Genomic DNA, 14,513 nt, shown 5'->3' on the forward strand with positions numbered 1-14,513 from the left:
AGATTAGCAACTATTTATCAACATACCTTTTCAAACCATTCACTATTTAGTGGCTTACATTGTAGAACGGAACTCACCACATTTTGTATGAGTTTATTAATCAAACCTTATTTTGTGGATCTAAACCGAAACCCTTCACTCGTCAGGGGGCGAGCGTTAATTAGCGTTAGCTAACAGCACAAGGTTGACTCAAAACCTCCGGAGCGGGGTTTCACCTCCCCGACCCCCGGACTTGTGACTTGTGAGCGGCTGACCGCAGCGAGCCCAGCGAGCGGCAGCGCTACCTTGGACTCTCCGCCGCTCAGCACGTTGACCATGACCTCCATGACGGTCTCGTGCATGCCCAGCGCTCGCATCAGGTTGGGGTGCTGGTAGAACACCTTGTTGTTCATGATGTCGCTGAGGGACCGCGGCCGGCGAAAGAGAAGGCGAGGAAAAGGAAAGGGGAAAGAGAAGGGGACGGAGGGGGAGAGAAGAGGGTCAATGGAGTGTTGAGCGGGGCTGTCACAACTATTATTAATAGTATTATTCTTATTATTTGAGCGACTTGTAATGTTCCGATGTCCAATGTGAATAAGTATCTCTACCGCGCAAGATATTTCTGTATTATTACACTGTTATGCAAGCATACTGTGACAGTGACATCACATTAAATCCCAATTGATCGCCGACCGAAATGGCGTGACCGTGACGGTTGAGCGTCAGTCATTTTGGGATTCAGAGCCGGGGGGGGGGAAGGTTCATTCACTCGTTTGTTGGTTCGTTGGATTATTTTAACACGCCCGAAGCCTCAAGCTCACGTTCGGTTCCGTGCCGTCGCTCGGGTCGTCCCACACAGCTGACCTGCTTCACTGCAGCCGGCTGCAATCGTTTTTGGCAGAACTTGAGCTCTTCATTGTTTGTCTGTTGTTTGTTTGTCGTTTGTCTGTGTATTGTTTGTTTCATTTCGTTGGCTTATTTGTTTGTCTGTTGAGGCTCGATCAGCGCGCCGAGCTGCAGCTGTGTCCTCCAGCTATGGCACGCTGCTGTGCTTCTTTGATTTCTCATTGTTTATATTTAGTTGGTTCTTATTTTTCGGGTTTATATAATTATTTTTAGATTATTTTTCTTGTTGTTTATTCTTTTAGGTTCATTGTCCATCTTTAGTTTAATTGCATAAATGACCAATTTTTATCTATCCATCTATCACTTCTTCCTATAGAAGGCCTATATATATATATATATATATATATAACAAACCTGGACATTTTTTAACTGATACATTTAATTTGCTGATTAACATCAGTGTCTGGTGTCGTGTAATGTGATTCTTATGTGTGCTGCCTTTCACTGGAATTTTTATTCAAACGCAACAAATGACAAATGTTCTTAGCCGAAGCCGAAGACTTAAATAAAATAAAATAAAATAAAACAAAAATATTAAATAAAATAAAATAAAGTAAAATAAAATAATATAAATTAAAATAAAATAATAATAATAATATCCCAGAGCTCTTAACTTAAAAATTCCCTGACTAACCAACTGGCCTGTTTGCAGAGAAACCGGATTCTGTGTGTGTGTGTGTGTGTGTGTGTGTCTGGTGTGTGTGTGTGTGTGTGTGTGTGTGTGTGTGTGTGTGTGTGTGTGCGCGTGTCATTATGTGAAGTTGTTTCTCTTCATTTCTTTCACCCCAGTCCTCTGATCATCAGCTTCTCCTCCTCCTTTCCCATGCGGACGCTGAGCAGCGAGCGGATCTGCCCCAGGGCCGCCAGCAGCGTGATGGTGTCCTCCACCGACACCGCGTTGATGGTGTAGGTCTTAGGCAGAGCCCGCACCTGCAGGAGAGAGGGAACAAGCAGCCAAAAAGTCAAGGGATAGAGAGGGAGAGGAGGATGAAAGAAAGGACTTTTACCTGTGTAAGTGTATTCATGTTAGTTGCATTAACTAAACTATTAACTATATGTTTGTATTTTTGCCTGCACAAATTATTTCTATTGCATACATTTGCAGAATTTGTTTTGTATTTGTATTATTTTTTTCTTAAATTGACTGGTTTTACATGTTCTCCACTCTTAGTTGAACACACTGCAGGATGTGGGGTTTTTTCGCCACTTCAGGATTTTTATTTCAAGCTCCAAAAATATGGCATCAGAGCTTGCAGAGTTTGCAGGGATTGGTCGATAGTGGTGATCAGTGGTCAGCCATTTCTGAACAACGACCGCTGTCTGTTTCACGTCCTCCGTTCACTCCACCGTGCTAATGCGAACTCTGACTCGCGACGCTACATAGAAACTACAACGAAAGACTTGAAGAGATGGACGTGGATGCGTAGGTATGTTCGTCACATGTAGGGTGAATTATAATTGTTTTTTGCAGGTAAAATTGTTTGCTTGGTTGCAGTGTCAACTACCTTGGCGACGATCACACTGCAGGCCTTGGTGCCCATTTGGGATTTATTGCTGTTTATGGCTGCTCACATTAAATGTTGCCAATAGAAGATTCCAGTGTGAACAGTGTGATTCCAGTGCGGGTCACGGTCCTGAACTGAGCCCCATGCGCATAAGCAACATAGACGTCGCACGCAGCACGCTGTTGTACGGAAGTGAACACGGCAGGGTTAATGCACGTTGGTCGGACCGTGTACGTATCTCGGCTCGAGCTCAAGCTAAAATAAAAACACAATGTGCGGAAATTGCACCCCGATCGCTCCCTCAGAGGACACGCACACACGCACGCACACACACACACACACTTTTTTTGGAACAGGTGCTATTCATAAAATGCGGCGAGTATGGGTGCCCCCTTGCCAGCTGCGGCTCTGGTGCTGCGGTGGGGTTGCTGCGGTGCGAGTGCTGTGTTGGGGGTGTTGTGGTGGGGGTGCTGCGGTGCGCGAGTTTATTCCCGAAACACAGGGGTACTTTTTTTGCTTGACCCTAATACTCTTTTATTGTAGACATATTTAATGTATTTTTTTTGCTCTAGAGTGACGTAAAAGTCACATGACTGAGGTCGCATTGCAAAAAATCCGACCTGTAGCCGATTTAGGACCACACATGAAAGTGACCCAAATCTGAATTGAAAAGATCAGATTCCATGTGATTTGTGCTGTTCACACTGTTATGAAAAAAAAAAAAAAATCTGAGTCACATATGAGCAAAAAAAATCTGATTTGGACCACTTTTGCCTGAAGTGTAAACTTAGCAATGTCATGGAACACGTTTCATAGAATATGAGCGAAAAAGTCTCAAAGTATTATTTTATTTAATTTACAGCCGTGCAGTAAGCAGGATAATGTACAGCTGGTCATTATCGCAAAAGAGCCGCCCACCCTCAGAGTGGGGGGCTGGGGTTGGGGGTTACTTTGCGATATTGGTCAGCTGGCTGCACATTATCCCTGACTTACAGTATGTTAAACTATAAAATGTAGAACATATATGAGCAAACTGGAGCGTAGATGAACACACACCTGCCCCCCGATGCCGTCGTACTGGCGGTGCAGCAGGACGAACATGGCTCTGACCAGCTCCGGGTCTTCAATGACCGACTCCTGAGCCCAGCGCACCATGGTCTCCGAAATCAACTGCTGCAGGGTGCCTGGACGGATAGAGAGGGAGAGAGAGAGACAGTTAGTAGAAAGTAACAATACAGGAGGAAGGAAAGACAGAAAGAAAAAGAAAAACAAGCAAAGTGGATTTAATAAGTCATCCATTTAGACCTTGAAGAATCACTATTTCTGAATATACTAAGGAATATGAGTATATGAAAATATTCAGAAGAAAAGTAAAATAAAAAACAACAGTTTTGAACAGTTTTAAAACATTTGGTTTAAAGCGGTTATTCTTTTGTGTGTGAACATACACACACAAAAGAATAACCGCTTTAAACCAAATGTCCGGCTTGGACTCACTGGGCTTCTTGTCCTTCTTCTTCTTGGGCAGGTCGGCCATCTTCCTCTTCAGGGCGGAGACCTTCTCCACCAGCGACAGCAGACGACCTCGGATGGTGAAGTCACTGTCGGCGTCGCTGCCCCGGTCCTCGTCTATCTCGATGCCTAGAGATATAAATTCATTTAAAATAAAAAATTAAAAAAAACTCGATCGGGGATGTTATGAAATTGAAGGTTTTGCTTTATTTGGTGATTTTCATATTGGTACAGTGATTCCTAAGTGAAATAAAGTAAACCTAAGTGTGTTATCTGAAAGTATATTTAGTACAGTTTTCATCTATTCACATTGAATTACTAAAATGGTGTTACATTAAAACCACTTCAGTTGTACTTGTGTGTTAGTAGTTGTACTTAAGATGTGCATGAATATATAAAAAAAAATTTTTTTTCATGCATTTTGATAACCAAAGTAACCCTTTTACAAGTATACTACAGTACAGCTCAAGTTAATGTTTTAATATACTTTTTTATGTTACTACAGTATACTACTAAAAGTACTACTATACTTTAGTACGAATGTACTAAGGCATTACTTTAAATTAGTACAAACAAGTAAATAAGAACTCTCAAATGAAAAACATAAAAAATACATACATATATATTTTATATGAATAATACTTCAAGAATATACTTTAAGCATGAAACAGAGAAAATAACTTGGCTTGCCAAAGCAATATTTAATTTGCATTTTGATGTCCAGATATGAAATTAGAAAGGATCTGCCTATGTAGTTTTAAGTATTTGAATTTTACTTTGATTTCTTAAGTCATTTATTTATATATATATATATATATATATATTTTTTTTTTTTTTTTCTATTATTTTCCCGAAGTACAGGCAGCCTTAAAATGGATTACTTACAAAACATCAGTTATTTCATTATAAGAAGAGTCACACTGCATTGAGCGGAGCACTTAGGTGTCCACTCATTGATTACTGTAAATAGCGTTGTACCGCAGTGTATCATGAGATCCTCGTGGAAGTCCAGCAGTTGCTCCCTGATGTCTTCTGGACAGGGACACTCCAGCTTCTCGTCTTTGAAGCTCAGCAGCATGTTGATCTGCAAGAAGCATAAAAATAAAAGAAGCGTAAAAATCCCTGACAAATCCTCCATGACCAAAACAAACGATTCAAAATCCCAGATTTAAGAATTAAGAAATGTAGGTTTCGCATAAGAGACATGAACGATGTTCCCTAAAATCGGATAGAAATATAAAACATGCCATCAGGTTAATTCAAGGCATTTTACAGTTCAATGACTATACATTTTCGGTGATCACAGAGATAATGAAATATCACACGACATGTTTTCACACAACCTATCCATATTATGAAAGACAAGGAGAAGTTCCCAAAAATGTTTTATGACAAGAGTGAGACATATATCATCATTAAATAAGAAAAAATATCATTATATAAATATCAATATATATATATATATAGAAGGTGTACAATGAAAGAAAAAAATAACAAAGATTAAATATCAAATTAAAGGACAAGAAATAATAATTTTGTAAATTTTGCGTCCGCCTGCAATTCCCTCCAAGACCCCTAGGTGGCTGTTGTAATCCCCGGGTGGGGGACCCCTGCACTAAATTACATACAGTGACACAGGACAGGCTGTATTCAGGCGGTGTACCTGCTCTTGCGGCGGGGACCTGAACTCCTTTGTCTTCTTGGCGGTGAGGGCGGCGGACATGTTGAGCGCCTGCATCACCTCGTTGTAGCGGAAACGCTGGTTGTCCTGGAGACACGCCACAAAGTCGTCCGAGAAGGCCACCACCGCCTCGATGCGGTGTCGGACCTGGCAGTCGCACAGGTACTGCAGTAGGTGGCACATCTGGGAGAAAGCGCACACGCACGCACGCACACACACAAGCACACACACACACGCACGCACACACACACACACACACACACACACATTGAACTAACGAATACACACAAAATACCCATTTTAACTGCAGTGAAAGCAATAATCTTTTTGAACCGGCAATTAGTAGTTGTATTTCTGAATGATATATCGTGACAAAGTGATAAAGTGTAGTAAAGAACCAAATGTCATTTTCTCTTGATAACTTCTCTTGATCCATCGAAAAATCTGCACATAACCACACACACACGGCAGGTGTAGACCCGTCATGTGTGTGTGTGTATTTGTGTGTGTGTGTGTGTGTGTGTGTGTGTGTGTGTGCGCGTGTGTGCGTGTGTGTGTGTGTGTGTGTGTGTGTATTTCACCTTTGAAAGGAAACAATTAGAATTTCTACAGCTCAAAAGGAGGCACTCAGTAGAGTTCAGACGCCAATTACGCCTTTAGTATATCACTGAGATCTGGACGGATCACACACAGCAATATAACGTCAAATACCAAAACACAACTTTTTCTGACAAGATGGGGCCAAAGCATGTGGTGGTAGTGGGCCTACGGACACCAGATGATTAAATATTGACTTATGTATAAATATGTATATATACATATATGTTTATATATGTACAGTATATACATATATAGCAACAATGTACTTAATGAAAGTGAATAGCTATTACATTGAGATTATACAGAATAAGGGATAGGAGACAATTTAATTTTTTTTTAGAAGAATCTACTGAATGCTTTCGTTCATTATGTCTGTTTTTATTTTTAAAGGTAATTACATTTTAATTTCTTGTGTTTCTTATCCATTGTTTCCATATCTGAACTAAATAAATCAAGGTTTTTCCTCACCTGGAGTTTGACCGGCTCTGGGAGCTTCATCTGCAGCAGTCCTTCTTTGGGCACCTGCCTTCCATCTTCATCCCCTGCCGCTCCTCCTCCTCCTCCTCCTCCTCCTCCTCCTCCGCCTCCTCCTCCCCCACCTCCCTTTCCCGCCTCCCCCCCAGAGCGGCTCTCCTCCTGGCCGGCGGGGCCCTCGGAGAACACGGACGGCTCGATGAGCTGCAGGATGTTCTTCAGGTCCTTGTTGTGGAACACGCCCATGATGAGCAGCGTGTAGAAGAGCTTGATGAGGGGGACAAACAGGAACTCGGTGCTGCCCCCGACGGGGTCGCGCACGTGCATGCTCCCCTCGCGCACGGCCTCCGTCAACATCTCGATGGTCTTGGTCTTCAGGGTCTCCAGCGGGAACTCGGGGCTGTACTGGAAACAGTCCGTGGAGGCCGAGCTGCTGCCGTTGCCACCGTTGCCCCCGCCGTTGCGGCCGTGCAACCCGCCGTTGCGGCAGACGAAGCTCGGGGAGGAGAAGTGCATTCTGGGACGCAGCGAGGTGCTGAGGCCGATGCCGGGCAGGCCGTGCTTCTTCTTCTCGTCCGGGAACAGCGTGATGCTTTTGGTCTCCTCCGTCATGGGCACGATGTACTCGTTGTTCATCATGAGCCGCGCGGTGGCGTAGCTGCTCAGGTGGATGTCGATGAGGAGGTCGTAGTATCCCGTACGCAGCAACCCTGGGAGGAGACGGTGTAAACATTAAGAGGAGCCATAAGGGCAAAAGAGGTTGTGCATAACTCAAGTTTTTTTCGAAAGAACAGGTCGGTTTCCAGGGGTTGATGCAATTCCTTCAAGTTCCCCTAGGGGGCCACAGGCCCCAGTTTGGGACCCCTGAACTAATTCACTATGGGGTATCTTAAGTAGTAGAGTAGCTATCATTCACTTAACTATAACAACGTAATAATATCCCTTCCAAGCACTGATTTGTCTAGAATCTTGATCTTCTCTCAGCCTGGACAGGCTGGGTGTATTACCTGGCATGTACTTATTCTCTATGGCCTGCAGCAGCTGGGCCTCGTCTACATGTGAGCACAGGGCGTGGGCCACTCGGTTGTTGCCCAGGGCGCACACGGCCGAGTAGAGCCGCAAGGTGTGGTAGTGGAACTTTAGCAGATCCCGCTGCTCCGACAGCTCCAGGATATCCACTGACCTGGAGGAAGAGAGAGAGCTCAAGGAGGGCAAGGAGGATGGAATAGGAACTTCAATAGTTGGGTATATTTGTGTAGCGGTTCTTCTTCTTCTGCTTTGTTTGCGTGTCAGAATCACAATCGGTCGACTGTGTGCACATAAAAAAAGGTGGGGAATGTTATTCCATTGTTTGTACAATGTTGTTTGTTTGTACAACTCACAATGGTTGCACTCATTAGTAGTCAGTGTGTGTGTTTATATGTGTGTGTGTGTGTGTGGATTGCGTGGGCACCTGTTCTCTTCAGGAATATGCAGGGCCATGAACTGCAGCGGTTCATTGCACTGAAGCAGCCAGCCGTGGCGATCGTTGACTCTAGAAACCGACACCTGGGGATTAAAAACAATGACAACTAAGGTTATGAGTCAAATGCAACAAACAAACAAACTTCTCCTTCATTGATGCGTCAATTAAATCGTAAAAATCCAGATAGTGATTGACCATTCAACCCAATTATGCTTGCGTAGGAACTCCAAAGCTCAATTGTGTATTTTTATTTTCTTTAAAAAAAACAAAACCTAGATTTCCTATAATAATATGTATGGAGATGTGTCGGGACCTTGGGGAAGTGATTGGGGACGCGGCTCCAGAGCACCGGAGTGAGGAACTGGACGTGCAGACGGGGAGGACACTGAGGGACCAGGTTCTTCCTCTCGTGCTTGAAGAGGCCAGCGGACAGCGGCATGACGTTCTGGTGAGAGAAGAAGAAAGACGAAATAAAAGAGTAGAAAACAGAAATGGAAACAGAGAGGACAGGACGTCAGGGATGAAACACAGTCCAAAAGGGCCTGACCAGGACCATCAGGGGAAACTTCTGTCCCATATCATATTTAGTATCACTTTAGAATGATATTTAGGATTTTTGTCTCCTTGTTTATTTCGGACGGAATCCTTAGGAATCCTATTTTAGGACAGTACTGAAGCAGTCCTAAATAACTGACAAAATTGTCTTCGTGAAGAAAGCATAGAAATGTTATGACAGAAAAGCCTCTTTTATAAAATTCTAAAATGAATTAGGAAGTTAAGGTAAGATAGGAGGTCAGAGTTTAAGATTTGCTTCCGTCATAGAAAAATAACATTCTTCTTTTTTTGACACTTAAGATAAGGTAGGACAAGCACTTAGGGTTTATTTTTGTAATTGTGCCCCGATTCCTATTCTAATTCTAAATCCGATGCAACGTGATGATGAACAAAATACGAGAACAGGCATTAATTTCTATACTAATAAGTTAATAAACACAGTCCAATAGCATTTCCAATCCACTAAAGAGAAACATAATCATAATAAAATCTTATGGTGGATGATTGATCGTGGAATTTTGGCAGAGCACAGCAGCTTTCTTGCTACGGCGCTGTACAAAGTGTTGAAAAAGAACCTGCAGACCCACTTTCCTGTCGAGGTGTTATCCACCCACACGCTGTCCTTGTGGATGCACTAAATTTGGATGACCCATTTTTCCTCTGATGTGAAAAGGACATTGCGGTTTGTGCTGTTCCCTTGTAGTGTTGTGTAATTAACAAGTTAATACTTTTCTAGAGCGGGTGCTTCCTAGGTTCAACTCATTCAGAGCCAGACGTTACCGTGTTAAAGTTAGATTAAAGTTAAAGACCTATCTAAAATCTAAAAAAAGGCTTTAAGACCTGGGTCTGTACGTAGAGGTTATGAGTGTTTTTGGAGGGTTGTGTGTGTGTGTGTGTGTGTGTGTGTGTGCGTGCGTGCGTGCATTCCCTCTTCACCTTGATTCTCCCAAGTTCGAACTGGAAGACATTGGGACTTGTGGCCTGAGCAAAGACGGCAGGAAACAACTTGGTACTGGGCTCCACCTGCAGAGCGAGAGAAGACAGGAAGAGACATGAGACATAGTGAAGTAATATAGAATAAGAAGTGAAACAGCAGAAGGAAGGAAGACAGGATGAAGGAAGGATGCAAGGCAGGAAGGAGGGATGGATGGAAAGGAGGTATGATGAAAGGAGGGGACAAAAGGAAGCAATGAGGGAAAGAAAGGATGGAGGAAGGAAGGAAGAATGCAAGGAAGGAAAGTAAGGAGGGACGACGGAGGGAAGGGAGGAAGGAAGGGATGGTGGAAAGGACAAAAAACAGAAGGAAGGAAGGATGAAAAAAAACAAGCGAGGAAGGAAGGAAGGACGGAAGAAAGGAAGGAAGGAAAGGAAAAAGTAAGGGAGGACGCAAGGAAGCAAGAAAGGGAAGTAAGGAGGGAGAACGGAAGACGGAAAGAAGGATGCAAGGAAAGAAGGGAGAGAGGGACGGAAGGGAGGAAAGGTGGAAGGAAGGAGGGACTGAAGGCAGGAAGGAAAGCAGGGATGGAGGAAGGAAGGAAGGCACTCGCAAACAATGGAGCAACAAGGAAACAGATCCACAAAACCAGGTGGACACCCAAAGGCGAGAATGAAAAAGAACTGCAAATAAAAAGAGGGGGACGGGAAGCGGAAGAGAGGAGGAAATGAGTGACAGGAAGAACCGAGGGAGGGGGGAGAAAGTGAGAGAAGGGACGGGGGGAGGGGCGGGGCCCTCTACCTGGTAGTAGGTGCTGAGCTCCTTGCCGTTGGCGGTGTAGGTCAACAGTCCCGTTGCCGTGTCGACCAGGCAGCCGATCTCCAGACCGTTGTTGCTGCGTCCCTGTCCGGGGCTGGAGCTCTCCCCCGCCCACACCATGTAGCAGCTGCTGCGCTTGATGCTGCCGCAGTAAAGGAGGCGCAGGGGGAGGAACACGGCGTCAGAGTTTGGGGAGAAAGGAGACGCTCCGCTATACACACGTCTACGCCCGAATGACGGTGAATGAGATATGAAGAGGATTCCACTGTTTGTGCAGTTTGACATTGTTGCACTTTGTTCTCTGGGTTCGAGTGATTAATGCACAAGCACTGTGGATTTCAAAGAGATCAAGCAGAGACGGGAGAGGAATGAGGAAGGAAGGAAGGAAATATATAAGGGAGGAAGGAAGTATGGAAGTAATTACAGAAAGGAGAAAGGAGACAAAGGAAGGAAGGGAGGAGGGAAGGACAGAAGCAAGGAAGGAACAGAGAAAGGAAAGAAGGAAAAGAGAAAGGAAGGAAGGAATAACGTCAGAGATTAAGGAAAGGTAGAGGGAAGGAGGGAGGGAGGAGGGAAGGAATGAAAAAAGGAAGGAAGGAAGGAAGGAAAAAAGGACAAAAGAAAGGAAAGAAATAAACATGGGAGGAAGGAAGGATGGGAGTCATTACGGAAAGGAGAGAGGAAACAAAGGAGGGAAGGAAGGAAGGGAAGAAGGAAGGACAGAGGCAAGGAGGGAAGAAGGAAGGAAGGAAGGAAGAAAAAAAGGACAAAAGAAAGGAAAGAAATAAAGATGGGAGGAAGGAAGGATGGAAGTCATTACTGAAAGGCGAAAGGAGAGAAGGAAGGTTGGATGGAAGGACAACAGGAAGGAAATAAATAAATAAGGGAGGAAGGAAAGATGGAAGTTATTACGGAAAGGAGAAAGGAGACAAAGGAGGGAAGGAGGGAAGGACAGAAGCAAGGAAGGAACAGAGAAAGGAAAGAAGGAAACGGAAGGAAGGAAGCAAGTAATGTCGGAAATTAAGGAAAGGTAGAGGGAAGGAAGGGAGGGAGGAGGGAAGGAATGAAAAAAGGAAGGAAGGAAGGAAGGAAAAAAGGCCAAAAGGAAGGAAAGAAATAAACATGGGAGGAAGGAAGGATGGAAGTCATTACGGAAAGGAGAAAGGAAACAGGGGAGGGAAGGAAGGAAGGACAGAGGCAAGGAGGGAACAGAGAGAGGAAAGGAGGAAAAGAAAAAGGAAGGAAGGAAGCAAGGAATGGAGAAAATGAAGGAGAGGGAGAGGGAAGGAAGGGAGGGAAGGAATGAAAAACGGACGGATCAGAGGAGGAGAGGGGGGAAGGAAGGAGAGAAGTAAAAGAAGAAAGAAGGAAGGAAGGCAGGGAGAAAGGGAGGGAGGAAGGAAAGGAATCACAGTCAACATGACGAATAGTTCACCGCTTCACCATTAGAGAATGCACAATCATGACTGTTTTGATCCTGGCGTCGCTGTCGCCTCCCGAACTTTAGCACAGACAGGTACAGTATTGGAGGTTGGGGGCTACATCACGGGCGCAGCACCGAGGTGTCGGGGGTGAGGCGGGTGGCGAAGGTGACGTGTAGTTTGCGTGGGGGTAGGCTGTGGGTGGAGGCGGGGCGCCCACCTCTCGTGAACCTTCCCCTTCTCGTCTCCCAGCGTGACGGTGACGGTGCGGACCTTGAGCAGCTCGAAGGACGGGTCGTGCTGGTGGAAGTCTGAGGTGACCCAGCCCACCCACACCCCGCTGGGCTCCTGGCCCGGGAACACCCTCACCGAGTAGTAGTACTGGAAGGGAAGCCAAAGGGCGCTTGAACAGTTTAAATATGTATATATATATATATATATATATTTTTTGTATTATTCTTGAGGTCTCACCGTGGAGGACTGCATCAGGAACTCGCAGTCGTCTCTCTCGTCTGCCATCACCTCCTCTGACAGCCGGGTTGAAGAAGTGCTGCTGTTGTCCGGCTTGATCCTCTTCAACATGAACCTGTGGCGGAATTACCACAAACACCACAAATTATTTAAGAAGAAAAAAAGGATCAGATTTGAAATGCCAACGGGACAATCCACGAGTGGTTTGCTTTTCTTGGTCACTTGAGCTGGCGGGGATATTTTTTTGTTCTTTTTTTGTGAACGTTCAGTCATGTCAACAGATTACTGACCTCGACTACAGAAACAACGCTGCTTTATCAAATTGACCGTGGCGGCACGGCGGCACGGCGGCAGGGTGCTTGCACTGCTGCCTCACAGCAGGAAAGGTCCTGGGTTCAAGGCCCTCCTGGGTCGCTGTTTGCATTCGGCTCAGGTGGGTTGTCTTGCAATTAGGCTTTCTGTGTGGAGTTTGCATGTTCTCCACATGCTCACACGTGGATTTCTCCATGCTGTATAACATCGGTATTAACCCCCACCAAAAACATGATCAGATGATCATCAGCAGACCAGCAATGGATGTTTGGAGTTGGTCCCCAGGTGCATCACTGTATGCTGCCCCCCAGAGGAAGGCCAAGCCAGGATGGGTTGAATGCAGAAAACCTATTTCACCAGCCACCATTTTTTAAGTGTGTGTGTTGGTTGCCGTGTGACAACTCGGAAATCCGCCATTGTTGCGGAAAAGGGCAACAATACATTTGATGAAATGAAAGCAATGCCAGCAAAATTAGATCCACAGTAAAACTAGGTAAGTGACACCGTGGAGATGGGCAGGTATAGATACACAGGGGGAAGAGCGACCTCTGTTTGAGTTTGGAGGGCTTCTCCTGGTTGTAGTCTTTGTGGTTGTTGAACTCGTCCCTCTCCGGCCCGATGGAGCCCATGTGGCTGTGAGAGGACTTCATCAGAACCTCAAAGTCCGACACCGTTTCAAAGTCCTCCAGCTCCTGCAAAAAACAACAAAAAAAAAAAAAACAACAACCGAGTGTCAAGAAGGGAAAAAAAAAAAACCAGGAATCGAACGTCAGACCGCTGGGTCAATCGTCACCTTCTTGGGCGAGAAGAGGTTTCCGTTGGCGGGCAGCGTGCCCCCCGGCGGCCTCGAGAACGACTCGGCGCACTCGATGGGTGTGCTGAGGCGGTAGAAGGCCGTGTCGCTGTTGCTGTTCTGGGATCCAAACGACCGCTGCGTGACCTTCAGGCACGGACACGACTCCACGGTGCCGTCGATCCTGGAAACCTGGCAGACGGGGAGAGCAAGGAGTCATGGAGGATAGGTTTTTTTTTGGAGATTTAAATCAACCCCAGCGTGGGCGGAAGAAGCTCTTCTTTTGGTGAGGATGGTTATGGTGTTGTCAACAATAGAAAGTTAAAGAGAAAAAAGAAAGTATCGTGACATTATGTTCCACTGCTGCCGAGGCCAGGGGTTCCCAAACTGACGTCCAGTTCCCTCTAGGGGTCTGTGAAAGAAATGCAGGTGGTCCGCGGCAAAATTACAATTTTTTTGTTTCTTATAATTTTTTTGTATTTTTATCTTTAATATGTATAACCTTAAAATTTTAAATAATAAAAAATTAGAATAGTTATAATTATAATGCTAATATTATTATTATTATTATTATTATTATTATTATTAAAAATATCTGCATAAAAAGTTAAACAAATTACGAATACATCTATAAATTCACCTTTTTATATCCTAATAATAATAATAATAATTATTATTATTATTATTATTATTATAATAATAATCATAATAACAATTAATTCATCTTGAACTACTCCAGGATATTCTTAAAATAATTCTCAAAACAATCCTGACAATAGTTTTTTCATAAGCGTGAAATGTGCTGCTGCGGTAGCGTCTGCAGCAGGCTCTATCTAAAAGCTTCCCCTGCTCCCCCGGCCGCCCGCGGTGCTCACCTCGACGTGCTCGTGGTGAGGCGGCACGGGGATGAACTGGGGCAGCCTCTTGCTCAGCCACATGGTGATGTCACGGTTCATGTTGACAGCGAAGGGCTCGAAGCCCTCCTGCAGGCCGCAGATGGTGAAGAACTTGAGCGTGCTGACGTCCTTGCCAAAGTTCATCCTCCCCACCTGGCACAAGCCCAGGCTGCACACCGGGATGAACCCT

At 44.8% G+C, this 14,513-nt stretch overlaps 1 protein-coding gene across 1 annotated transcript in view; it reads right to left on the reverse strand.

Moving 5' to 3' along the window:
- ryr2a (ryanodine receptor 2a (cardiac)) overlaps positions 1-14,513 on the reverse strand; it is a gene marked incomplete at both ends in the record, with an annotated part of 197,947 nt that overhangs the window by 78,634 nt on the left and 104,800 nt on the right. The window contains 17 exons of the mRNA XM_080021214.1: positions 285-399; positions 1,670-1,815; positions 3,447-3,574; positions 3,888-4,031; positions 4,881-4,986; positions 5,566-5,766; positions 6,652-7,367; positions 7,665-7,840; positions 8,111-8,205; positions 8,436-8,567; positions 9,614-9,700; positions 10,413-10,572; positions 12,072-12,232; positions 12,323-12,437; positions 13,181-13,326; positions 13,428-13,619; positions 14,303-14,511. Of these exons, the coding sequence (XP_079877340.1) occupies positions 285-399; positions 1,670-1,815; positions 3,447-3,574; positions 3,888-4,031; positions 4,881-4,986; positions 5,566-5,766; positions 6,652-7,367; positions 7,665-7,840; positions 8,111-8,205; positions 8,436-8,567; positions 9,614-9,700; positions 10,413-10,572; positions 12,072-12,232; positions 12,323-12,437; positions 13,181-13,326; positions 13,428-13,619; positions 14,303-14,511 (3,029 nt within the window). The remainder of the gene's footprint in view (positions 1-284; positions 400-1,669; positions 1,816-3,446; positions 3,575-3,887; positions 4,032-4,880; positions 4,987-5,565; positions 5,767-6,651; positions 7,368-7,664; positions 7,841-8,110; positions 8,206-8,435; positions 8,568-9,613; positions 9,701-10,412; positions 10,573-12,071; positions 12,233-12,322; positions 12,438-13,180; positions 13,327-13,427; positions 13,620-14,302; positions 14,512-14,513) is intronic.

Source organism: Zeus faber (genome assembly GCF_960531495.2).
Source record: "Zeus faber genome assembly, chromosome: 20".
In the NCBI taxonomy this organism is placed as follows: domain Eukaryota; kingdom Metazoa; phylum Chordata; class Actinopteri; order Zeiformes; family Zeidae; genus Zeus; species Zeus faber.